We start from the raw sequence: 26,230 nt of genomic DNA on the forward strand, positions 1-26,230 counted from the left end.
AATCAATCAATAGTATTTATTGAGCGCTTACTGTGTGCAGAGCACTGGACTAAGCGCTTGGGAAGTACAAGTTGGCAACATATAGAGACAGGCCCTACCCAACAAGACGGCCCGAGCTGCCGGGAGAAGGCCCTCCTTCAGGCAGCCCCCTGCCCCCCAATCCACCTCATCCTGCTCCCCTGCGTCCTCCGGAATTAGGAGAGAAGTGGGGATAATGATAATAATAATAATAATAATAATAATAATAATAATGGCATTTGTTACAGTGCTTACTGTGTGCCAGGCACTGTACTGAGCTCTGGAGTGGATAGCAGCAAATCGAGTTGGACGCAGACCCTGTCCTTTAGAGAAGCAGTGTAGCTCAGTGGAAAGAGCCCGGGCGTTCGACAGAAGCAAATCGAGTTGGACGCAGACCCTGTCCCTTAGAGAAGCAGCGTGGCTCAGTGGAAAGAGCCCGGGCTTTGGAGTCAGAGGTCATGGGCTCGAATCCCGACTTTGCCACATGTCTGCTGTGTGACCTTGGGCAAGTCGCTTCACTTCTCTAAGCCTCAGTGACCTCATCTGTAAAAATGGGGATTAAGACTGTGAGCCCCACGTGGGACAACCTGATCACCTTGTATCCCTCCCCCCAGTGCTTAGAACAGTGCTCAGCACATAGTAAGCACTTAACAAATGCCATTATTATTATTATTGTTGTTTTGGGGCTCACAGTCTCAATCCCCCTTTTACAGATGAGGTAACTGAGGCACAGAGAAGTTCAGTGACTTGCCCAAGGTCACGCAGCAGAGAAGCGGAATTAGAATCCACAACCTTATGACTCCTAGGCCCATGCTCCATCCACAACAGCGGGAAGCACTCTGCCCAGCCTGGAGACCTGGATAACCCTCTAGGAAGTGGACGAATTCAGCACCAAATCCCCAGAGAGCCACACCTCCCCTCAGCTGAGGACACCGTAGTCCTTCTTGCCTGGCCTGGCCCAGTCTGAACAGGAAGACTTCCAGATAGATTCCCTAAAACACCCTAAAAACTCCTACCTCGACCTATAGGGAAGCAGAGTGGCCTAATGGAAAGAACCCAAGCCTGGGAATCAGAGGACCTGGGATCTAATCCTGGCTCCTCCACTTGTCTGCTCCGGGACCCTGGGCAAGTCGCTTCACTTCTCTGTACTTCAATTCCCTCATCTGCAGAATGGGGATTCAATACCCATTCTCACTCCTCCTTAGACTGGGAGCATCATGGGGACTCTGATGATCTTGACTCTTAGTATATACTCTTACTATGTGCCCAGCCCTTAGTACAGTTCTTGGCACATAGAAGCACTAAATGAATACCACAATTATTGTTATTATTACAGCCCTCCCCCTCCCCCCAGGTATTTATCGGGCATCTCCTAAAGGCTCAGCACTGTAAAGGAGAAAAGAGTTCATCGACAGGATCCCTACCCTTGAAGAGCTTTCAGTCTAGGGGGAATGACACTGAGCCGCTCCCACGTCAGGGTTCCGGGGAAGGCTCTCTCCCACGGGACCGTGAATCGGAGCAAGAGTGGTGCGGCCAAACTGGTATTTTCAGCCTCCAGCCCCGCCCCAGCCCTGAGGTCTGGTTTGATGCCATTCTCGTTGCTCTCGACAACACCAACCGTACAGAACTCTGAGCCCCAGAGAGCTGGGAGCTCCAGGCTCGGCCTAGTTTCCTCTTTGGCCATCAGCCCAAGATCACTCTATAAGCTCTCGGGGCTATTTCCGAGACAATCCTGCAGGAGACGGGGTGGGGCGGCCATGAGGGCAGGGTGGGCCAGGGTCCTGCGGTGGCTGCTCCCCCTCTCCCAGTGGAAGTTCTGGATAAGCCAGGGGAAGGCCGGAGGCGAGAATGTCAGAGACAGGAAAAGCCCCATGGGGAATCCAGAGCCCAGAGAAGAAGTGGAACTCAGGCTTGGCGGCAGAGGAGGCGAACAGACCCTGGGATGAAAGCGGGCAGCAGAACCAGTCATCCTCCAGCCTGAGATCTGGGGGTGGGGGCTTCTCCCGAGGCCAAGGATGCTATTAAGTGGAAGCATAATAAATGGAATTTAAGTGCTTACTATGTGCCAACCACAGTGCGCAATCCACTACAATAAGGGGGAGGGAGAACAGGCAATGAACACTCATTTCACAGAGGAGGAAACAGAGGCACAGAGAACTTAAGTGACTTGGTCAAGTCCCACGGCAGAGGTGAGATTGGGCTCCGCCCACTAGGCCATGATCAGTTCCTACTGAAGCTGTCCTGAATCTTGGGACCTACCCCTGCCCAAATGGTGCCCTCAGCAGCAATTGCCCCCCCTTCCTCTGAAGAGGGATGCCAACAGGTCGCTTTGGCTCTCTTTTGTTTGCTTCCCAATGACAGCAGTTTTGGGGCCGCTTTGCCCTGGGGGAAGAGCACAGAACAGTGCTCGGCACATAGTAAGTGCATAACAAATATCATTATAATTATCATTATTACTCTCTATTTTCCCTTTTCTGTAATATATTTTAATACCTGTCTTCCCCTATGTACTGTAAGCTCCTTGTGGGCAGGGATTGCATTTACCAACCCTATTGTTCTGTAATCTCCCAAGCGCTTAGTACAGTTCTCTGCCCACATTAAATACTCAATAAATGTCATTGGTTGATTGGTTGGGGGAGTGGGATGTCAATCAGTCAGTCAGTCCTATTTATTGAGAACTTACTGTGTGCAGAGCACTGTACTAAGCACTTAGGAGAGTACAATATAACAATATAGCAGACACATTCTCTGCCCACAACGAGCTTACAGCCTAGAGGGGGAGACGAACATTAAAATAAATAAATGTCACTGATATGTGCATAAGTGCTGCGGGGCTGGGACGGGGGTTGAATAAAGGAAGCAAGTCAAGCATGATAGAGAAGCAGCGTGGCTAAGTGGAAAGAGCCCGGGCTTTGGAATCAGAGGTCATGGGTTCAAATCCCAGCTCCGCCAATTGTCAGCTGGGTGACTTTGGACAAGTCACGTCACTTCTCTGGGCCTCAGTGACTTCATCTGTAAAATGGTGATTAAAGACTCTGAGCTCCCTGTGGGACAACCTGATCACCTTGTAACCTCCCCAGTGCTTAGAACAGTGCTTTGCCCATAGTAAGCACTTCATAAACGCCATCATTAATTAATTAAGTGATGCAGTAGGGAGTTAAGGAAAAAGAGAAGAGGGCTTAGTCAGGGAAGGCCTCTTGGAGGAGACTGGACTTCAGTAAGGTTTTGAAAAAGGGGAAAGTAATTGTCTGTCAGATATGAGGAGAGAGGGCGTTCCAGGCCAGAGGCAGGATGTGGGCAAGAGGTTGGCAGTGAGATAGACGAGACTGAGGTACCGTGAGAAGGTTGGCACTGGAAGAGCAAAGTGTGTAGGCTGGGTTGTAGGAAGACCAGATTCCCCATCAAAGGTCCGTGCTATCAGCAAAGGGAGTAACCATGCTGGGCTCAGCATGGCTCTCTGGGTTCTGGCCTAGGCAGGAGGCAGAGCAGATATAATGGATAAGGTTCTGCTCTGGCTGGTTTCACCTGGCCCTACCTTCCCCAGCCACCAACCAGGACACAGCAGCCTTGGCGGGTGGGGGGCACAAAGGCTCCTCTGTGCTACAGCCAAACAAGCTGGGGGCATAATAAGGTAAACCCGGGCACTGGTGCCACGTGGCTGAACCCGCTCTCTGACAATACGTATGTGTGTGTGTGAGAGAGAGAGGGAGACAGATTGTATGGGTATGTATCAAGAAGCAGCATGGCCTAATGGACCTGGGTTCTCTGGGCTTCAGTTTCCTCCTCTGCAAAATGGGGATTCAATACCCGTTCTCCCTCCTACTTAGACCATGAGCCCCGTTAGGACCTGACTATCTTGCATCTACTTAGTTCAGTGCTTTGCACACTGCAAGCACTCAATAAATACAGCGTGGCTCAGTGGAAAGAGCACGGGCTTTGGAGTCAGAGGTCATGGGTACAAATCCTGGCTCCGCCACTTGTCAGCTGTGTGACTTCGGGCAAGTCACTTAAATTCTCTGGGCCTCAGATACCTCATCTGTAAAATGGGGATAAAGACTGTGAGTCCCACATGGGACAACCTGATCACCTTGTAACCTCCCCAGCACTTAGAACAGTGCTTTGCACATAGTAAGTGCTTAATAAATGCCATTATTATTATTTTTAATAAATACGATTGAATGAATGAATGACTTCCCCAGTCCAAGGGTGTATGAAAAGGAGCCTGAGGGAGATGGCTTCTTTCAGGAAAGCAGGTTTCCCTGCTTCAGCCAGCCCTGCACGTAGAGCCTAGGCTCTGTCCTGAGAAGGCCTCTGCCTGCTAAAGCCCCACATTTGGAACCGACCTTTCCCCACGACTCCTACTGAAGATCCGAGCTGGGGCCCCAGGAAAAGTTGTCGAATCCACCTAAGAAAAAGGGCGGCAGGCCCTCTCGAAGCACACATAGAATGGAAAAGTAATCACTGTCTGAGAAGATACGGAGAATAATACTCAAAATCAAAATGCTTATGTTGCCAATTTGTACTTCCCAAGCGCTTAGTACAGTGCTCTGCACATAGTAAGCGCTCAATAAATACGATTGTTGTTGTTGTTGAAGGCACTGGTGGGCACTTACCTGATCCATGTGGATGGTGGTTTATAGTGGAGGTGTCCAGTGCGGTGGAGGAATAAGGCCTGGGGATTACAGGGAAGCGGAAGGAGGGATAAAGGGAAAGAGGGAGGGGTGGAAGAATTTTGCTCTCTCGCCCTGTGAATCATGATCTCTGGTTCTAGCTTTGCTGCTTCCTGAAGAACCTTACTACTGGACTAATGAAGGGATATTTCCCACTCAAATCTGCCCAGGGGGTTGCCTTGATCACCTCATCTCCTGCTAGCTGGTCTCATTTCTGCCTCCTCTGGAAACTTAAAACTCCAGCCATTGTGGAACTGACACAATTGCAGCATGGTCTAGTGGGAAGAGCACAGGACTGGGACTCAAGAGACCTGAGTTCTAATCCTGACCCCACCACTTGTCTGCTGTGTGACCTTAGACAGGTCACTTAATTTACCTGTGCCTCAGTTTCTTTCTGTACCAAGTACTGGGTAGATACAAGAAAATCAAGTCGGATATTACCGCTGACCTATGTGGGGCTCACGGTCTGAGTAGGAGGGGCTCACAGTCTGAGTAGGAGGGGCTCACAGTCTGAGTAAGAGAGAGAACAGGTACTGAATCCCCATTTTTCAGATGAGTAAACTGAGGCACAGAGCAGTGACGTGACTTGCCCAAGTTCACACAGCAAGTAACAGCAGGATTAGAACCCAGGTTCTCTAACTCTTGGGCCGGTATTCATTCCACTAGGCCATTCTGTTTCCTTATCACCTTTCACACCAGTAACCTCCAGCATTTTGGTTCAGCTCTGTGCTTAACTTGTATGTGTTTCTGTTGTTGATATACCCAGTTGGAAACAAGTTTTGTTTGCCTCCTCCTCCTCCCATTAGCTCCTCAAGAGCAAGGGCAGGGACTAGCTTCCTCTTATGTTGCCAACTTGTATTTCCCAAGCGCTTAGTACAGTGCTCTGCACACAGTAAGCGCTCAATAAATATGATTGATTGATTGATTCCTCTCAGTAGAAAAGTACAGAGTGCAGGCAGCTATGAAACAAGTTGAAATCCTATCTTTTCCACAGAACCTGAGAAGCAGCGTTGCCTAGAGGATAGAGCACAGACCGGGAGTCCGAAGGACATGGACCCTAATCACCTTGGGCAAGGCATTTCACTTCCTTGTGCCTCAGTTACCTCAACTGTAAAGTGGGGATTAAAACTGTGAGTCCTATGTGGGACACGAACTGTGTCCAATTTGATTATCTTGTATCTACCCCAGCGCTTCGTACTGTCAGTATGAAGTCAGTCAAATTTATTGAGCACTTACTGTGGGCAGAACACTGTACAAAGCACTTGGGAGAGTACACTATAACAATAAACAGACACATTCCCTGACCATAACGAGCTTACAGTCTAGAGGACAATCTTACAGTCTACAATGCCTGGCACATAGTAAGCGCTTAACAAATACCACCAAAAAGAATCTCCTTCTAGATATTGACCATATATATAGTGTATGTATTTATATATAAATGTATACACACACATAGACGCACACGTACTCCATGTATATGACTCCATCTGGGTCACTCCTGAGCATTCCTTAGCCTCAGAGGTGGCTCCCGGGTGGGAATTGGGTGGGTGGGCTGGGCCCTAAGGGGGACTCAACAGGACGCCTTTATTTATATTGATGACTGTTTACTTGTAATGCTGTCCGTCTCTCCTGCTCTAGACTATGAGCTCGTTGGGGGCCGGGATTGTCTCTCTTTATTGCTGTATTGTACTTTCCCAAGCTCTTAGTACAGTGCTGTGCGCACAGTAAGTGCTCAATAAGCAGCGTGGCTCAGTGGAAAGAGCCCGGGCTTTGGAGTCCGAGGTCATGGGTTCAAAGCCTGGCTCCGCCACTTGTCATCTGTGTGACTTTGGGCAAGACACTTAACTTCTCTGTGCCTCAGTTACCTCATCTGTAAACTGGGGATTAAGTCTGTGAGCCCCACGTGGTTCAACTTGATTACCTTGTATCTACCCCAGTGCTTCGAACAGTGCTTTCCACATAGTAAGCGCTTAATAAATGCCATTATTATTATTATTATTATTATTATTATTATTGAATGAATGAGCAGGGCAAGGACAGAAACAGGGGAGAGGGCAGGGGAAAAGACAGGGGAACTTGGAGGCAGACTATTCGGCCACTAAAAGGACCATCATCGTGTGGGCCTGAAGGGTGGCAGCACTCATGAATGATTGAAAGAGTGAATGGATGGATGGATGGATGAATGCAGCAATGTAGGTCCCCCTTCCTAGTTCATATTGTCAGTGCAGACCCTCAGAGGGGCCATTCCTCAGCAGAGTTTTTCAACTTTTAGGTGCTGGGGCTGCTGGTAGAGGGAAAACCTAATATTAAATTCTCTCCCTAGGCCGTCCCTGTCCTGACCTCTCCTGACATCTCCTCTATGAGGAAGCCCCATGGATTTCAAAAACTAATAGGAGTTTAACAGCGTGCCATTTAACAGTGACATCCTGATCAATAGGCTATCTACCCACAGGGTATATATAGGAAGGGAAAATCCTGCCGCCCTCATCTTCTCCTCCCTCCGGATTGCCTTGACTCAATCAGTCAATGATATTTATTGAGCACTTATTGATTGTAGAGCACTGTACTAAGAACTTGAGGCTCTTAGGGTTTCTCTAAAGACCGTGGCACCCTGAAGAGCAAAGCACTGTGAGAAGCAGAGTGACCTAATAATAATAGTAATTATGGTATTTGTTAAGCACTTACTATGTGTCAAGCACTGTTCTAAATGCTGGGGTAGACACAAGGTAATCAGGTTGTCCCACGTGGGGCTCACAGTCTTAATCCCCATTTTATAGATGAGGTAACTGAGGCACAGAGAAGTTAAGTGACTTGCCCAAGATCACACAGCAGACAAGTGGTGGAACCGCGATTAAAACTCACAACCTCTGACTCACAAGTCCGTACTCTTTCCACTAAGCCACGCTGCTTCTTAGGATGAAGTGGATGGAACATGGGCCTGGGTGTCAGATGACTTGGGTTCTAATCCAGCTCTGGCACTTGTCTGCTGTGTGACCGGGCAAGTGACTTCACTTCTCTGTGCCTCAGTTACCTCATCTGTAAAAATGGGGATTAAGACTGTGAGCCCTGTGAGGGACATGGATTGTATCTGACCTGAGTAGCTTAGTACGGCGCCTGGCATATACTAAGTGCTTAACAAATACCAAAAAATAAAAAAAGGCTCAGTGGAAAGAGCCCGGGCCTTGGAGTCAGAGGTCATGGGTTCAAATTCCGACTCCACCAATTGTCAGCTGGGTGACTTTGGGCAAGTCACTTAACTTCTCTGTGCCTCAGTTACCTCATCTGTAAAATGGGGATTAATAATAATAATAATAATAATAATAATAATGACATTTGTTAAGTGCTTACTATGTGCAAAGCACTGTTCTAAGCGCTGGGGAGGATACAAGGTGATCAGGTTGTCCCACGTGAGGCTCACAATCTTAATTCCCATTTTACAGATGAGGTAATGGAGGCACAGAGAAGTTAAGTGACTTGCTCAAAGTCACACAGCTGATAAGCGGCAGAGCCGGGATTTGAACCCACGACCTCTGACTCCAAAGCCCTGGCTCTTTCCACCGAGCCACGCTGCTTCTCCGTCCGTGGGACAACTTGATCACCCTGTAACCTCCCCAGCGCTTAGAACAGCGCTTTGCACATAGTAAGAGCTTAATAAATGCCATTATTATTATTATTATTATTATTATTATTATTATTATTATTAGATCAACACGAGGTGTGCAATGATTCAGTCGCCCCCTTGTGGTCAAAGTGTGATGAAGCAACCCTCTGGTAGCTGTCAGTGACAAGCGGCTGCCCCCTAGTGGTTACTGTTGGGAAGTAGGCAAGAACTGATGATCGTTCCTCGTCATCTCCATGGCAAAGTGAAATGGCAATCTGACTTAATAAGCTTTCCCCCTGATTGTAGATTAATGCCTAAAGCCAGAGGGCCAGAAATCTCTCGTGATGAGTCCTTGTAAACAGTCCGACGCCACAGCCAATTTTTTTCCGCAGGGATTCAAGGCTTTGACCCTGCAGGTGTCAATCCCTCAATAATAATAATAATAATAAAGGCATTTATTAAGCGCTTACTATATGCAAAGCACTGTTCTAAGCGCTAGGGAGGTTACAAGGTGATCAGGTTGTCCCACGTGGGGGTCAAAGTCTTAATCCCCATTATACAGATGAGGTAACTGAGGCCCAGAGAAGTGAAGTGACTTAATAATAATAATAATGGTATTTGTTAAGCGCTTACTATGTGCAAAACACTGTTCTAAGCGCTGGGAAGGTAACAAGGTGATCACATTGTCCCACGGGAGGCTCACAGTTTTAATCCCCCTTTTACAGATGAGGTAACAGGCACAGAGAAGTTGAGTGACTTGCCCAAAGTCACACAGCTGACAGTTGGCGGAGCTGGGATTTGAACCCATGACCTCTGACTCCAAAGCCCGTGCTCCTTCCACTGAGCCACGCTGCTTCTCTAGTCACACAGCTGACCACTGGAGGAGCCGGGGTTTGAACCCATGACCTCTGACTCCAAAGCCCGGGCTCTTTTCCACTGAGCCATGCTGTAACTAGTACTACTACTAATAATAATGATGGCATTTGTTAAGCGCTTACTATGTGCAAAGCACTGTTCTAAGCACTGGGGGGGATACAGGGTGATCAGGTTGTCCCACGGTGGGGCTCACACTCTTCATCCCCATTTTACAGATGAGGTAACTGAGGCTCCGAGAAGTTAAGTGACTTGCCCAAGGTCACACAGCAGACATGTGATGGAGCCGGCATTCGAACCCATGACCTCTGACTCCAAAGGCCATGCTCTTTCCACTGAGCCATGCTGCTTCTCTACTGAATATGAAGCTCCGTTTTAGGCACTTATGAAAATGTAGCAGAAGCATGACCCGTGTTCCCTGCCCTGATATCCAATCCAAATCCAGGCCATGTTCTTCAACTAATCAATAATAATAATAATAATAATAATAATAATAATAATAATGGCATTTGTTAAGTGCTTACTATCTGTGAAACACTGTTCTAAGCTCTGGGGAAGATACAAGGCAGTCAGGTTGTCTCACATGGGGCTCATAGTCTTCATCCCGTTACAGATAAGGGAACTGAGGCACAGAGAAGTAAAGTGACTTGCCCAGTCACACAGCTGACAAGAGGCAGTGCTGAGATTAGAACCCATGACCTCTGACTCCCAAGCCCGGGCTCTTTCCACTGAGCCATGCACCTTGTCATTACTTATTGAGCACCTACTGCATGCAGAGCATGGCACTAGGAGCATGGGAGAGTCCAATTCATTCATTCAACCGTATTTATTGTGCACTTACTGTGTGCAGAGCACTGTAGTAAGTGCTTGGAAATTGATTTAGTAGACATGATCCCTGACCTCAAGGAGCTTACAATCTAGCAGTCAGTAGTATTTATTGAGCACTTACTGTGTATAGAGCACTGTACTAAGGGCTTGGGTGAGTTCAGTCGACCTTGGACAAGTCACTTCACTTACCGGTGCCTGTTACCTCATTTGTAAAATAGAGATGAAGACTGCGAGCCCCATCTGGGACAGGGGCTGTGTCCGACCTGATTAAGTTGTAACTACCTCATTGCTTAGTACAGTGCCTGGCATATAGTGAGTGCTTAACAAATTCCTTAAAAAAAATAGGTGACCTGGGCAGGCTGGATAAGCACAGAACAGCTATGTGACTGTGATTTTTTAGACTTTTAGACTGTGAGCCCACTGTTGGGTAGGGACTGTATCTATATGTTGCCAACTTGTACTTCCCAAGCGCTTAGTACAGTGCTCTGCACACAGTAAGTGCTCAATAAATACGATTGATGATTTTTTGAAACGTTTGATCTGAGCCCTGGAAGGTAGGGACCATAGGGGTGATTGGATAATGAGAGGGAGGCCGAGGCACGGGTTGGGAGGGAGAGGAAGAGATTATATTCTAGGATATCAGTTGCTTTCACTCAGTGCTCTGTTCCTTCCTCATAAGGCATTTGTTAAGCACTTACTATATGCCCAACACTGTGCTAAGCATTAGGGTAGACTCGATGTAGTCAGATCAGACACAGTCCATGTCCCACAGGGGGCTCACAGTCTAAGGGGGACGGAGATCAGATATTTAACCAACATTCTGCAGGAGAGGAAACCGGCACAGAGAAGTTTAATGATTTTCCCAAGGTCACACAGTAGGAAGGTGGTGGAACTGGAAAGAGAACCCAGGCGTCCTGACTCCTGGCCCAGTGCTCAGTCCACTAGGCCACACTGTTTCCAATCCCTGTTCTCCTCCTCCCCACCTCCCCGACATGTTGGTCCCTCTATATGAGGGGTGGAGTTCATCATCAATCATCAATCGTATTTATTGAGCGCTTACTGTGTGCAGAGCACTGTACTAAGCGCTTGGGAAGTACAAGTTGGCAACATATAGAGCTAGTCCCTACCCAGCAGTGGGCTCACAGTCTAAAAGGGGGAGACAGAGAACAAAACCAAACATACTAACAAAATAAAATAAATAGAATAGATATGTACAAGTAAAATAAATAAATAAATAATAGAGTAACAGATATGTACAGACATTTATGCATATATACAGGAGTTGACCTCGGCTGCTGCCCCTCTCCCTCCTGCTGCTCCTTCTCCTTCTCTCAGCCTCAAAACGTTCTCATCCACTGCAGCAACTCTCCTGCCCAGCCCTGGGCCTTGTCTTCCCTGACAAACAGGGGAACTCTGCCTCTCCTTGGCCATCTAATCAAATATTTACGAAGAGGGAAGGACAGCGCTGAAGAGCTGAGCCCAATTCCCGAAGTAAATAGGAAGCTGACTCACCTCCACTCCCTCCGGGGAGGAGAGTGTTGGAAAAATGCAGCTTGTGGCTTCTGCGTCATCCTGCAGTGGTGGGGGAGAAGAGGGGGTGAGCACTTGAGACCTTTTTGGGGTTGACAGGGGTCGGGGAGAGTCTCTGGGCTGTCTGGGATCAGTCTGGCTGGAGTCAGGGGTAGGGACGAGATGACCCTCTGAGGATTTTGGACACTCCTCACTCCTGAGCTTTGCTGGCTTGGAAGGACTCCTGGCGGGATGGCGATAGGAAGACAGGGCTAATGTCTGGGGATCTTGTTGGGAGGTGGGGAGACCGGGAAAGGCCCTGGGGAGTCTCGACTGTCTCAGGCCTGAGGGTTCACTGTGTAAGGCAGGGAGGGCCGATGGCTGCCAGTGGCTGGAACCCAGCTTGGGGGCTCTTCCACAAAACATCTCGGAGAAAACCAGAGCCAGGTCTCTCCCATACAGAAGAGCCCTGGGAACCCACATCAGGGAGTTTTCCTGTGGGAAGGATCTGGTTCCACACATTCATTTCAATTCAGTCATATTTATTGAGGACCTATTGTGTGCAAAGCGCTGTACTAACAGCTTGGGAGAGTACAATATAACAGTGAACAGACACATTCCCTGCCCACCATGAGCTCACCGTCTAGAGGACGTATGCACACACACACACACACACACACACACACACATGCATAGATGTGTATGCATACCCCTGCATGCACACACAAACATATGCACAAACACATATGCACAAACATGCTCACACACACATATGGCTGTCTCTATATGTTGCCAACTTGTACTTCCCAAGCGCTTAGTACAGTGCTCTGCACACAGTAAGCGCTCAATAAATATGATTGATGATGATGATAAGGCTGTGCATGTTACAAACACCCAAACACACACGCATGCGAACACATGCACATGCATTCAAACATATGAACGAAATTGCAAACACACACACACACACACACACACACATATAAGCGCACACACACAAGCGCATGCAGATACTCTGAGAAACAGGATGGGAAAAAGGTGAGTCCAGAAAGTCCATACCAGCATCTCAAGCTTAATGACAGATCCTAATGAAAAATACTCCTGTATTTACATTTAAGATATGGACAAAGCCATAAAATCTCCAATTTTAAAGTTACTATGTTGTGTATCGTTAGGAATTCTTAATACATTGCATGTTTTTAAAGTCATAAAGAGCTGAAAGAAAATAAGTATGACCTCCATTTCCATATTTTCCAGAATTTCCAGTCCTTTCCAGAGGCAGAAAAAGATTGGGGGAAATGGGTTTTTACCCTATGGGGGTTCTGATTTCTGGAAATCTCACTCCTTGCTCTCTCCCTGAGGTTTGAACACCACGGACTGAGGGGGCCCAGTCTATGATCCAAGCCTAGTCTCTTCAATCACTCACCCCAATGCAGATTCGTTCTGGGTTCAGAACTGGTCTAGAGAACCAAGACTCAGGGGAAAAAAAAGGACCTGCCAGTTAGCTGGTTCTACTGCCTATAAATATTTCCATGTCTACCTACCCAACTGAAGTAGAAGCTCCTTATAAGCAAAGAACATGTTTCATACATTTTTTGGACTTCTCAAGTGCTTAGTACAGTGCACTGTATTCAGTACTACTACTACTAGTCTTCCAAAATTGAAGACTGATCAGTTGTGGATGAGTCCAGGTTGCGTAAATAGTATGTTATTTGGCCTAAATTACTAAACTCTCCAGTCCTCTGGAAGTTGTTCACCCCTGCCTCCTCTTCTCTTTGACTTGAATCACACTGACTTGAGAAGTCAGGTGATGGAAGGGACCTCAAGAGGTCATCTAGTCCAACCTCCTCTCCCTGGGCAGAACAACCTACAAATAATGGAGTTCTAGGATGTTCACAGACAATCAACAGTACTCTAGGAAATATTTTCTTTTGTAGAATTCCCTGAAGAGGAGAATATCAAATCTACTGGATTGGGAACCTCATGTGAGGCAGGATTGTGTCTGATCTGTTATATTTGTACTTATCCCAGTGCTTAGTATAGCGCTTGGCAATAATTAAGCACTTGTTATGTACTATGACAAAGTGTGAAATGGAACCAGATAAATTAAATTTATCCAGAAAACTCCATTGAATTCTATCCAGACCCCAAAATGTTATTCACTGAAAGCTGCAGGGAATTTTGGAAACATTTTAAGATGAGTAAAAATATTTTCCCTAATCTGACTTTCCCATTTTGGGAAAACACATTAATGTTTACTTCCTAACCTTAACGGAATCTCTGGTGAATAGAGTCAGAAATAAGGGTTCTCAGCGAATGCTGCTACAGAGAATAACTGGTACTTGTTAAGCACCTACTAAGTGCCAGGCACTGTGAAAAGTGGTGAGATAATCGGGTCAGATACAGCCCCTGTCCAACATGCAGCTCACAGTCTAAGTAGGAGGGATAACAAGGATTGAATCTCCATTTTACAGATAAGGAAACTGCGGCCCAGAGAAATTAAATGATTTACCCAAGGTCCCTCAGCCGGTGAGTGGCAGAGCAGGGATTAGAACCCAGGTCCTCTGACTCCTAGGCTGCTTCTGAGTTCCCACATGCACTTAGCACAATGTGAGCACCATTCTGAGTAATTTGGCCATGGATGTTAAGCCATGAGCTTGAATTTAAGGAATGAAAGCAGCAGATACCTAAGTCTTGCTCTGCAATGAGGAGGAATTGTTTTTAGAATCCAAGCTTGTTTCCATGGTGTGGGAGAGGCAACTGTGTCCAGGTGCTCTGAGGTCAGCTGCTCACTTCTCCTTATTCTCCAGGAATTTTAAGTAAGGCCATCTCAGGCTTAGAAATGCCACCAGAAGCCAGGATCTTTGCTCTTTGGAAAAGGACATGACATGAAACCAATCAGAGAAATTTCTTTATGATGCTTGTTAAGCACTTACTATGTGTCAAACACTGTTCTAAGCGCTGGGGAAGGGACAAGTTAATTACACAGTCCCTGTCCCACACGGGGCTCACTGTCCAAATAGGGGGAAAATAGATGGGTCTACTAACCCCTAAGAGTGGTGACTGGCAAATCCATCCTGTGGCCTGGAGTACCAAGATGCAGCTGGAGAAATGAGGTGTGAAAATGAGGAGAAAGACATTGTTTCCTTTTCTTTTTTTGAGAAGAAAATGAGATGGTTCAGCATGGACATGGGGCTCTTTAGTGTTTCCAGAAAGGGGTCTTTGAAGGGGAAGTCTTTTCTGTAGGGTTAATGTGAAAAGGACTCTCATGAATCTCTGTGCTCTGCCTATGGAGACTAAGCTGAAGTTGCATTAGGAGGCATCGTGACCTAATGCAAAGAGCCTGGGGCTTTGAGGCCAGAGGCACAGGTTCTAGTCTCAATTCTATTCTGGCTGAGGTATGACCTGGGACCTTCTCTGTGCCTCAGTTTCCTCATCTATTGAAGAAGGATAAAATACCTGCACTCCCTCCGTCTTAAACTGTGAGGCCCATGTGGGATAGGAGCTGTGCCCAAACCAATTAACTCGTATCAGCCCCAGTCCTTAGCAGAGTGCTTGGTACACAGTAAGCACTTAATAAACACCATCATCAGCGGAGTGAATTCTGACCAAAGTTGTCTCTTTGCAACCCTCAAAGTCCGAGGGAAGGGAAGAGTCATGAGCCTGACTTGTGAAGAGGATGAGCTGCTGCTCTGGAGTCTCTTGCCTATTGCTTTAAGCAAATGAATGTCCCACCCTCCCTTGGGTCTGATTGGGTATAGCTTGTAAGCATCCACTTTGAAGGTAGGGAATCCCAGTCATTCTTGAGAATAAGGTTGGAGTGGTGGCCTCACAGAAAAATAATAATTACAATAATGATAATTGTGGCATTTGTTAAGGACTTATTATATGCTTAGCACTATCCTAAGTGCTGAGGGAGATACAAGAAAATCAGGTCAAATACAATCTCAGTCCCAGATGGGGCTTCCAGTCTAAACAGGAGGGAAAACAGGTACCGAATTCCATTTTATAGATGAGAAAACCGTGGCACAGAGCAGTGAAGTGATCAGCCTGAGGTCGCAGAGCAGGCAAGTGACAGAACCGAGATTAGAACCCAGACCCTCTGACTTCAGGACCCATGCACTTTCCACTAGATAACAGTGTGGCCCAGACCAGCCCAGTCTGGACTAGAGGTGGTTTGCTGGCTAGTGAAGAAGTGGAGACAATGAGCTCAAATAAACATAGAGCTTATGGCCAGGGTCTAGGGGAGCACACCTACTTTGAAAGTTTTCATCTGGAACATCTATTGGTCCCCAGGAAGAGCCCACATGCCCAGAACCAAGAGCATACCCACTTCCCCTCTTAGCCAAGAGTAGCCTGTGGACACAAATTCACCCCAACTTCATTACTATCACTATCTACAGGAGCTACTTCAATCAATGGTATTTATTAAGTGTTTACTGTGCGCAGAGCACTATACTAGGCACTTGGGAGAGTAAAACACAATAGAACTGGGAGACATGATCCCTGCCCTCAAGGAGATAGTTGTACAGTCTTCCCTTCTTTAATGGGAAGGATAATTTTCCTTCTTTGGTGAAAGACGATAATGAATACTGTGAGATTGGTATCTGCAGTGTCTGGATGGAGAAAGTGGAAAGGGCAAATAATAATAATAATAATAATAATGGTATTTGTTAAGCACTTACTATGTGCAAAACACTGTTCTAAGCGCTGGGGAGGTTACAAGGTGATCAGGTTGTCCCACAGGGGGCTCACAGTTTTCATCCCCATTTTACAGATGAGGTAACAAAGGCACAGAGAAGTGAAGTGACTTGCCCAAAGTCACACAGCTGACAGTTGGTGAAGCCGGGACTTGAACCCATGACCTCTGACTCCAAAGCCCGTGCTCCTTCCACTGAGCCACGCATGATGGCTGAGTCTTAGGTATGGAGCAGGGCTGTATGTCCAAGTACAAAATTGCTGATTTCTTTTCAGAGTCTGAATATGGACTTTTTTTAAACCAAGAATGACATTCTGGTTGGGTGTTAACTGGAAAGAGAATGGTATTACTGCTCTCCTTATCTCTGAGGTTTTTGTCTCAGAAATCCCAGGGAGATTTAGCCCACTGCTCTAAGTGGTTTGGGGTCCAGAGGGAAGAGGCCGGAGGAGGTGATGGCCGGCAGGCCACCATTCAGCAGAGACTCAGGGAAGTGTTACCTTTGACCTCAGCTCTCGACATCGTCCCAGCAGTTTCCGTCCAGCCGCCTTCATCTCCTCGTTTCTCAGGCTGTAGATCACAGGGTTCAGTACAGGCGTCAGGAGGGCATAGAACAGAGAGATGAGCTTCTCACGCAGAGCCGAGAGGCCGCGTCCGGAGTGGGGCTGGCTATAGAGGAAGATGGCCATCCCGTAACACAGGGCCACCACGGTCAGGTGGGCCGCGCATGTGTTGAAGGCCTTCTGCCGGCCCTTGGGGGACCGGATCTTCAGGACCGCGGTGGCGATCCGGATGTAGGACAGCAGGACCAGCCCGCAGGGTGTCACGAGCAAGACGACGCTGGATGCCACGATGGCCGCCTCATTGGCGGAGGTGTCCATGCCAGCCAGCCGGACTACGGCCAGGAGTTCACAGGAGATGTGGTCGATTCTGTTGCTGTGGCCCATGGGGAGCCGAAAGGTGATTGTTGTCTGCAGCAGCGAGTTCAGGGAGCCCCCTACCCAGCAAGCAGCCGCCAGCCAGGTGCAGAGACCCCTGGTCACTATGGCTGGGTAGCGCAGCGGCCGGCAAACGGCTGCATACCGATCAAATGCCATCACGGCCAGGAGCAGGAACTCAATCCCACCCAGGGCGAGGGAGAAGTAGAGCTGAGTGGCACAGCGCAGGTAGGGAATGGCCTTCCTCACTACAAGCAGGTGGGCGAGCAGCTGGGGGATGACACTGGAGGCATAGCAGACGTCGATGAGGGACAGATGGCCCAGGAAGAAGTACATAGGGGAGTGGAGCCGGGAGTCCAGCCAGATGAGGACCAGGATGAGAAAGTTTGCCATCAGAGTCAGCATGTACATGACCAGGAATAGCACGAAGAGAGAAGCCTGGGTCCTCCAGTCCCTGGAGAGCCCCAGCAGTATGAATTCCGCCCCCCATGTCTGGTTGGGCATTCCTACGAGCCCGTAGGTCTCCCTGCATACACGAGGAGAGAGAGAGTGAGAGGCATTGAGTTTCAGTGGAAAGAGCCTGGACCTGGACTTGGGTTCTAAACCTGGCTCTGCCAACTGCCTGCTGGGTGACCTTGGGCAAATCATTTAACTTCCCTGTTGCTCTGTTTCCTCATCTATCAAATGGGGATTTGTTACCTGTTCTCCCACCTATTTAGGCAGTGATCTCCATTTGGGTTAGGAATTGTGTCTGGCCTGATTATCTTGTATCTATCTCTCACTTAGTACAGTGCGTGGCACATAGTAAATATATATGATTGGCATTTATTAAGCGCTTACTATGTGAAAAGCACTGTTCAAAGTGCTGGACAAATACCAAAATTATTATTAGGAGGTGGGCTATTGTAGATTGACTCTGCTCTTCTATTATGCAGGTCCATGGCTCCCCCAGAAACATAGAAGATGCCAACAGATTAGATTTCTCTGATGAGTTGGGCAGTGCCAGGCTGATCATTATCCTCCCCCGCAATCCATGGTTCTCTCCTTGACTCTCCCTAGCCTCAGTGATAAGTAATTTCTGGATCATCCAATAGCCCAACATTATGTCATGTCTTTTATGCGTCTTTTGCTTCCACAGACTCTGTTCCTAATGGCATGGCAGTGATGGCTAACTCCCTAATCCTGTGTCCCTACTTTAAAACTATCCCTCAAAACTGAATCTTAATATCTAAGACTTCTTGCTGCAGGAAGAAGGGAGGGGTAGTTTCAGCGGGGTGTAAATCCATGCCCACCAGGGAAAGGGATATTGAATCGGGAATAATATTCAGACCATAACACCAAGTGGATGCTTTATATGTACTACTTCTAAACCAAGACCAGCTCTCCCTAGACCATTCTCTCTCCCTATTTGTCACTAGGTCAAAATGAGTTTTTCTTTTCGGGGAATACACATATCCATAATCCCACCTCCATAATCCCAACCATCTTGGGCTGTCTCCAAGGAATGGGTTTGGATTCTGAAATTATCCAGTTCCCGTGGAGCTTCCTATGGCCCTCCCTTGACCCTCACCACCTCTGTAGATCAATCAATCAATCAATCAATCGTATTTATTGAGCGCTTACTATGTGCAGAGCACTGTAGATAACATTCTCTGTAAAGCCCCATGCAACTCCGGGCCTTACCCACATATTGGCAGGCCCCACAGGCAGAAGGGTTTGGGAACCTGGCTCTGAGTCAGCTCATACAAGGCGAGTGGAATGAGAGAAGGAACCAAACTTCTCCTTTCTTCCTCACTCTCCCTGGACCCAAGAGGGCAGGCACCACACCCAGGATAGAAACAGAGAGAGTCTGGACCTGTCTTAAAGGACCTGGCAGGCTCAGGCAGAGGAGACACACACTTTCCACCAGGCAACAAATCCACACAGGAGAAAGGCACCTCCTTGTTGGTCTAGGTTTCCTGTCTCTAGTACCATTGACTGGTGAGGCAGAGAAGACGAGCACAAACAAGGCTCCATTTCAAGCCTCTCTCTCGGTGGGACCCCCACCTCAGCCGGTCTTCTCGTCCCATGAGGCTCCGTCTCGGGTCCATTTTCACCTTGTTTTTTTCAAATTGAGTTTTTGTTTCCTATTTTGGCCCCAGAGGATAAGGCAGATCCCTTAGAAGCACCTCAAGCCCCTGTTTGGAGGGCTGTGAGACGATGCCCAAGGTTAGCACTCCCAGAATCCTCCCTTGGTCACGCCAAGTGAGGATTTGGTGTCTGTCCCTGATTGAGTTTGGCAGCTTTTCCCTCAGCTCTCCATCTGGCACGCCAAACTCCAGCTCTGGCTCTTAAAGCCCACGGAGAGGCTGAGGAGGAGGGCAGGTTGTGCGCGAAAAGAATTATTTCTGGAGCCACCCTGCTGCCTTTTGTGAGTCACGCACAGCCCAGCCTCTGAAATCTGACAGGCGTTCGAGGGAAAAATCAGGACAGGTGGGGGTCAGGGGTTCCTCTCTGAGAGGAAACTGAAGCAGATTTTCTCTGTTGCTCTCCTCAGGGGGCGATGGGGGAGGGAACTCGGGGCTGACACACACATTGGCTTGAGTGGTCGTGCTCTCCATTCCTGTGCAGAGCCAAGGGACAAGGTGGCAGTATCGGGAACGGTCCACAATCCTGGGACACCAAGTCCACCCCTTCAAGCATGTTCAAAACGATCAACTCATCCCTTACCCTTCTCAGGGGCTCTGTATCCCACCCAAAGACAAGATTGGATGCCCAGGAATTAGAAAGCCTCGTCCCCTCTCTCACTTTGATCCTCTGCTAGCTTTCTGGAACAGTTGTTGGGGTAGGGAAGGGGGACGTGGGGTCCTTGTCCTTCTTAAGGAGAGAATTTCCTGAAGAAAGGAAGGAACTGACCACTGCAGGCGGCAGGATTCCACCCCTCAAAACCAAAGGCCCCAGAGTCCCATGGCAGCCCTTGACATTGGACAAGATAAAGTCAAACACCATCCTTCTTCCTCAGGCGACGCTGAAGGGGCTAGGTTTGTGTCTGAAGAAGAGCCACCTCACTCGCTCATTTCTTCAGCTGAGATGGCCTTCCCACCCTCTGGCTGCCTCTTCCCCCCTTTCCTAACCCATCCCAGGCTCTGGGTGGTCAGCCACCTTGGGGCTGGCCCTGTGATCGGAGGATAGCCCCGGGCTCCTAGGAGAGCCTAAAGAAATCTGAGGACTGGGGGAGGTGGGATTTTCCCCACCCGATAAGCCACGGACGCAGGATGCCTCCCCAGAGCCTGGCCCAACCCCACCAGGGCAGGGTGTGCCCGCCAGGAAGGATCAGGCAGGAGTTGTTATTCTCGGGGCACAATTAGCCCCGAGGAGTAGCCCACATTTTGGAGAGGAGTATCCCCAACTCACAGCAAAAGGGAAGCAGCCCGCAGGAAATATTTAAGTACTCGGGAAGGACTGGATGTCATTATTCTACCAGGAAATCATCCCTGGAGGCCTTTGGAGCCCCGGGAGAGTAATTATGGGCTGCGTTGAGATGTTATTGTTCAGACCCGTTGGTTCCATGGCTTCACCGCACATGTTGGAAGGAGGCTCTGGGTTTTAATCGGCCTCCAGGCCTGGGCCCACTTTAAGTTGCTAAAATACTACCCCCCAGGCAGAGCTCTTTGACGGAACCCTCTCATCCACAAAGAGACTTCCTTGGGCTTCTCTGTCCCTTGTCCAGCTTCCCAAGAACGAAGATATTTTAGCAGCGTGGCCTGGTACAAAGACCCCAGTCCCGAGAGTCAGAGGACTTGGGTTCTAACCCAAGCTTCTTCACTTGCCTGCTGTGTCACCTTGGGCAAGCCGCTGCACTTCTTTGTGCCTCCGTTTCTTCATCTGTAAAATGGGGATTGTAAATTCCTTGAGGGCCAGGATCATGTCTACTAACTCTTTATATCATACTCTCCAAAGTACTTAGTACTGTGCTCTGTACATGGTAAGTGCTCAATAAATAGCATTGTTTCAATGTCTATCCTCCTACATACTTAGTCTGTGAGCCCACTGTGCGATAGGGACTGTGTCCAGTGTGATTATTTTGTATCTACCCCATTGCTTAACTCAGTGCTTGGCACATAGAAAACCCTTAACAAATGCCACAATTATTATTATTATCACTATTATTAATAATAAATGTCTTCCCCCCCACCAAATTCATGGTTCCCACTTTCTTTTGACTTGGCACTCACTGAGAAGAAAATTGATGAACTGAAGGGGAAACCTCAGGAGGTCATTGGACTAATCCCAGCACTTATGAACTCAGCAGTCATTTCCATATGTGAAAGCAATGATTTATTTCAAATACTCTGACCATAACCATTTTTATGTTTGTCTCCCTCATTAGAGTGAAAGCTGTTTGTGGGAAAGGATCACATCACTTCTTTATTCTGTACTTCCCACTGCACAGCACTGCACTAAGCAGACACTCATTAAATGTTCCCATTACTAGCACTCATTGAATGTTCCCATTACTAGAGTCCCCTGTTTCCCCACTGGATGGCCTCACTAGACTGTGATCTCCTTGTGGGCAGGGAACTTGTCTACCAAGACTACTGCATTTTACTGCCCCAAGAGCTTAGTACAGTGCTCTGCTTACAGTAAGCACTCAATAAATTCCACTGATTGATCGATTGATTGGTTTAAAAAAAATGAAACTGGATAATCAGCATCACCAGCGCAACTAGGAATCAGGAATCCCAATCAGGAATCAACCGGGATCTGGAAAAGTGAGAATTAAGATCATTTTTATCTCAAAGGAGAGAATGTTGTTGTCCTGGTCTGGGATTCCAATATGTCCCAGGGTCAGAGAGTATGAGACTTTTACTCAGTTTCAAGGTGGAAGGGACTGTTAGTTGGCTCTAGACTATAAGCTTCTTGCGGGTAGGGAACATGTCTACCAACTCTGATGTATCGTACTCTCCCAAGCACTTAATATAGTGCTCTGCACATAGTTAGCACTCGATGAATATAATAATAACAATTATGGTATTTGTTAAGCGCTTACCATGTGCCAAGCACTGTTCTAAGTGCTAGGGTAGATACAAGGTCATCAGGTTGTCCCACGCAGGGCTCACAGTCTTAATCGCTATTTTACAGATTAGGGAACTGAGGCCCAGAGAAGTTAAGTGACTTGCCCAAGGTCACACAGCGGACAAGTGGTGGAGCCAGAATTAGAACCCACGACCTCTGACTCCCAAGCCTGGCCTTTTTCCCCTGAGCCATGCTGCTTCTTGGTTTACAGGGACCACTTATTCCTTTGATTTGCCAAGCCAAATATTCCTAATTCAATTCCTGTCCTACTCATCACTTGTCCTGTCCTTCTGACCTATGTGAGATGGATGTTTGGGAGGAGGGCAGTATAGACAGTTACTTTACATGACTCATGACTCAGGAAAAGATTCCCAGGAAGGCACTTGGGTTTTTTTAGCCAGAACCACTGTCTGGAGTGATTCCCTACTGCCATCTGGGCATGGACCATGAAGTAGACCTATGTGTGCCAAAGGAAAATGGTGAGAGAAGATTTGTTTCCTCACAAAAGGACAGAGAATATTGACAGCAAACATAGTATTGAATCGGGAGGCAGGTATTGTGTGCTGATGCTTCACGGTCTCTGAAGTTCCTGTCCCAGAAACTCCAGGGAGATTTTCCTCGAATGGGGTAGGGAAAAAGGGATGTGTGTTTAGGCTTTCTGCCAGGATCAGAGGCAGCACATCTGTGTGGCTTTCAAAGCGATCTTGGGGAGGTAGAGGGTTGATGATGGTAGAGATGGGAAAGTTGGTTTGAAACAGGTCAGCACTGACTTCAAATATTGACTTTTACCCTTCTCTATAATCCCTTCCTGTTTGGACTGACAATATTTTATTTCAGGGAATGTTTGATGTTATCACTATGGAATTTCAATGAGGCATTAGCCATCATAAAGGCCAATGGACGATTAAAACTTAAAGGCATGGAGCAGGGTTATGCGTGCCAAAGGAAAATGGTAAGAGAGGATTTACTTCTTCAGGAAAGGACAGAGAGTATTGACAACAGGACGAAATTGAATTGGGAGGTGGGCTTTGTGCGCTGATATTTCACAGTTCCTGAGGTTTCTGTCCCAGAAACCCCAGGGAGATCTTTCCCAGTGCTCTAAGTCTCCTGGGGATGGGGAGGAAGAGGCCGGGAAAGGTAAAGTTCAGTGGGCCAACACTCGACAGAGACTCAGGGAAGAATCAGCTTTGACCTCAGCTCCTGGAATCATCTCAGCAGCTTCTTTCTGACCGCTTTCATCAATTGCTGAATCACATTTATTGAGCACTTAATTTTTAAGGCTACTTGATAAGTGCTTATTATGCGCCAAGCACTGTTCTAAATGCTAGGGTAGATACAAGTTGATCAGGCCCCACCTGGAGCTCACAGGAGGGTGAACAGGTATTGAACCCCCATTTTGCAGTTGAGGAAACTGAGGCACAGAGAAGTGTGCCACTTGCCTAAGGTCACACAGCAGGGAAGAGGTGGAGCGGGGAATTAGAACCCAGGTCCTTTGGCTTCCTGGCCAGTGCTTAATCCACTAGGCCATGCTGCTTCCCATGTTGCTTTACTTTGAGTAGAGTACTATACAAAGTGCTTGGGAAAGTACAATACAACGGAGTTGGCAGGCACCTTCCCTACCCACAGTGGACTTACAGTCTCCTTGTTCCTCAGGCTGTAGGTCACGGGATTCAGCACGGGCATCAGGAGTGCATGCATGCACAACTGAGGGGCCTCATCTGGAGTAGGGCTGGCTATAGAGGAAGAAGGCCGTCTCATAGCACAGGGCCATCAAGGTCAGGTGGGCTGCACAACGAGTTGAAGGCCTTCCGCCGGACCCTCAGGGAACCAGATCTTCAGGATATTGGCAGCAATCTGGACACAGGACAGCAGAACCAGTCTGCTGGAAGTCACGAGCAAGATGACGCTGGACGCCGTGATGGCCTCCTCATTGGTGGAGGTGTCCACACCGGCCAGCCGGACCACAGCCAGTAGTTCACAGGCGATGTGGTCCATGCTGTTGCTGAGGCCCACGGGGAACCGGAAGGTAATCGCCATCTGGCTCAGCGAGTCCAGGGGGCCTCAGAGAAATTAAATGACTTGCCCCAGGTCACACAGCAAGCATTTGGCAGAGCTGGGATTTGAACTGACTCTCAGGCCTGTGCTCTTTCCACTAGGCCATGCCGCTTCTCCGTGTTGGTAGATATGTTCCCTGCCCACAAGGAGCTTACAGTCTAGAGGTGCCAATCCAGTGATAAGAAACAGGTGGCATTCACCTAGCACAAACCCCATGAGATAAAAGATCTGCCAGGCTCAGGCCTAGCCAGAACAGCAAAGGGTGATGGAGGGCTCATCAATTTCCCCCGTGCCCCATTCCAGGCTGGTGGGGAAAGCCGACCTAACCCTCCAGTTGTTGCACAGCTCAGGACAAAGGAAACCTTGTTCCAAAGTGGGAATAGGTTCCTCAAGGAGCTCAGACCCATCCCCAAGATCCACAGAATGAAGACGACTCTTTAATAACCATGCCTTGTGTGCTACCAGGCTCCCTTCTCAATACTGGCTCAGAACTCTGCTCTTTTTGCTTTTTTAATGGTATCTGTTAAGTGCTTACTCTGTGCCAGGCTGTTCTAAGTGCTAGAGTATAGAGTAGACACAATCTAATCAGTTTGGGCACAGTCTGTCTCTCAAATGAGGTTCACAGTCTCGATCCCCATTGTAAGAGTGAGGGAACTGAGGCACAGAGGTGTGCCCAAGGTCATACAACAGACTTGTGGTGGAGCCGGGATTAGAATCCAGGTCCTCTGTCTCCTAAGCCTCGGTTCTTTCCACCAGGTCACACTGCTTCTCCAGTGTCCTGACCGAAGTCGCCATGGCCAGTGCAGGCCACAGAGGATGAGGAGAATCATCAAGCCCCCACCTGTGCGTTTGCAGCTCAGGAAGGGACCGGTGGCCAATGAAGTGCAGTGGAGGTCACGTCTCCTCCAGGAGGCCTTCTCTGATTAAGCCCTCTTTTTCCTAGATGAGGAAAGGTTTTCCTTCCACCTCATCTATGCACTTGGATTTGTGACCTTTGGGCATTTGATATTCACTTCACTCCCAACCTCACTGCACTTATGTACATATCTTTAAGTTATTTACTATCAATTATTTATTCATATTAATGTCTGTCTCCTCCTCTAGACTGTAAACTCATTGTCTTGTATCTACCCCAGCACTTAGTACAGTGCTTGGCATATCATAAACACTTAAAAAATACCACAATCATTATTCATTCAATCGTATTTATTGAGCGCTTACTGTGTGCAGAGCAAATATTATCATTATTGTTCTCAGAGGACAATGGCTTCTCCCTACCAATCAATAGCACTAACTAATCACTTACTATGTGCAGAGCACTATACTAAGCATTTGGGAAAGTACAATATAACGACATAACAAACACTTTCCCCGCCCACGAGTTGACACTTTAGTGTAGAACTTGCCCTGCCTGAATACACATTTGATAATGTGGGGAGGGGTGGGGTGCGAGGAGCAATCTATCACAGGGGTGACAGCTGACAGTTTACACATTCAACTAATAGCTCATCAAGATTTTCCCCCTTTGAAAGATCTCTCTGTCTTGGAACTGCTGGGTGTGTTCCTTTCCAGTCACCTGAAGAACCTGCATTTAATCTTCAGAAACTCCAGATTAAGCTGCTACTGCCCCCAAAATTCTTTCTTAAACAGATCTGACCTCACCATGTCCCCTCAATCCCCTCCCTCTAATCACCCCATTCCTGTCGCTTTTACCTGTCACCTCCCTACATCCCTATCAGCTCACTCCCATCCAACCCTCCCCATAAATCTATGCTGTTCCCCACAAAGACCTCTGATTATCTCGATCCTCTCCAATTTTCCAAAGACGCCTTGTCTAATTTGGTCTCCATATCCAACCCACCTTTTCTTAATGCAAAAATCCACACCCTCAGCACTGCCTCTCCATTAAACTCAACTCTCTCATTCCCCTGTCCTTCGGTAGATCTCGTATTACCAACCCGCAGCCCTGGATCACCTCCACAGT

The 26,230-nt window shown here is 47.9% G+C and overlaps 1 protein-coding gene across 1 annotated transcript; it reads right to left on the reverse strand.

The window, feature by feature from the left end:
- Positions 1 to 1,733: 1,733 nt before the first annotated feature.
- Positions 1,734 to 24,228, reverse strand: LOC119920825 (olfactory receptor-like protein OLF3). The gene is made up of 9 exons (XM_038741048.1): positions 24,009 to 24,228; positions 19,582 to 19,738; positions 16,699 to 17,662; positions 11,718 to 11,746; positions 11,506 to 11,565; positions 4,632 to 4,690; positions 4,381 to 4,483; positions 3,554 to 3,618; positions 1,734 to 1,750 (listed from the first exon to the last, which is right to left on the reverse strand). The coding sequence occupies exons 1-9, from the start codon at positions 24,226 to 24,228 to the stop codon at positions 1,734 to 1,736; spliced, it is 1,674 nt and encodes a 557-aa protein (XP_038596976.1).
- Positions 24,229 to 26,230: the final 2,002 nt, after the last annotated feature.

Source organism: Tachyglossus aculeatus, assembly GCF_015852505.1.
Source record: "Tachyglossus aculeatus isolate mTacAcu1 chromosome 12 unlocalized genomic scaffold, mTacAcu1.pri SUPER_6_unloc_1, whole genome shotgun sequence".
Classification (NCBI taxonomy): domain Eukaryota; kingdom Metazoa; phylum Chordata; class Mammalia; order Monotremata; family Tachyglossidae; genus Tachyglossus; species Tachyglossus aculeatus.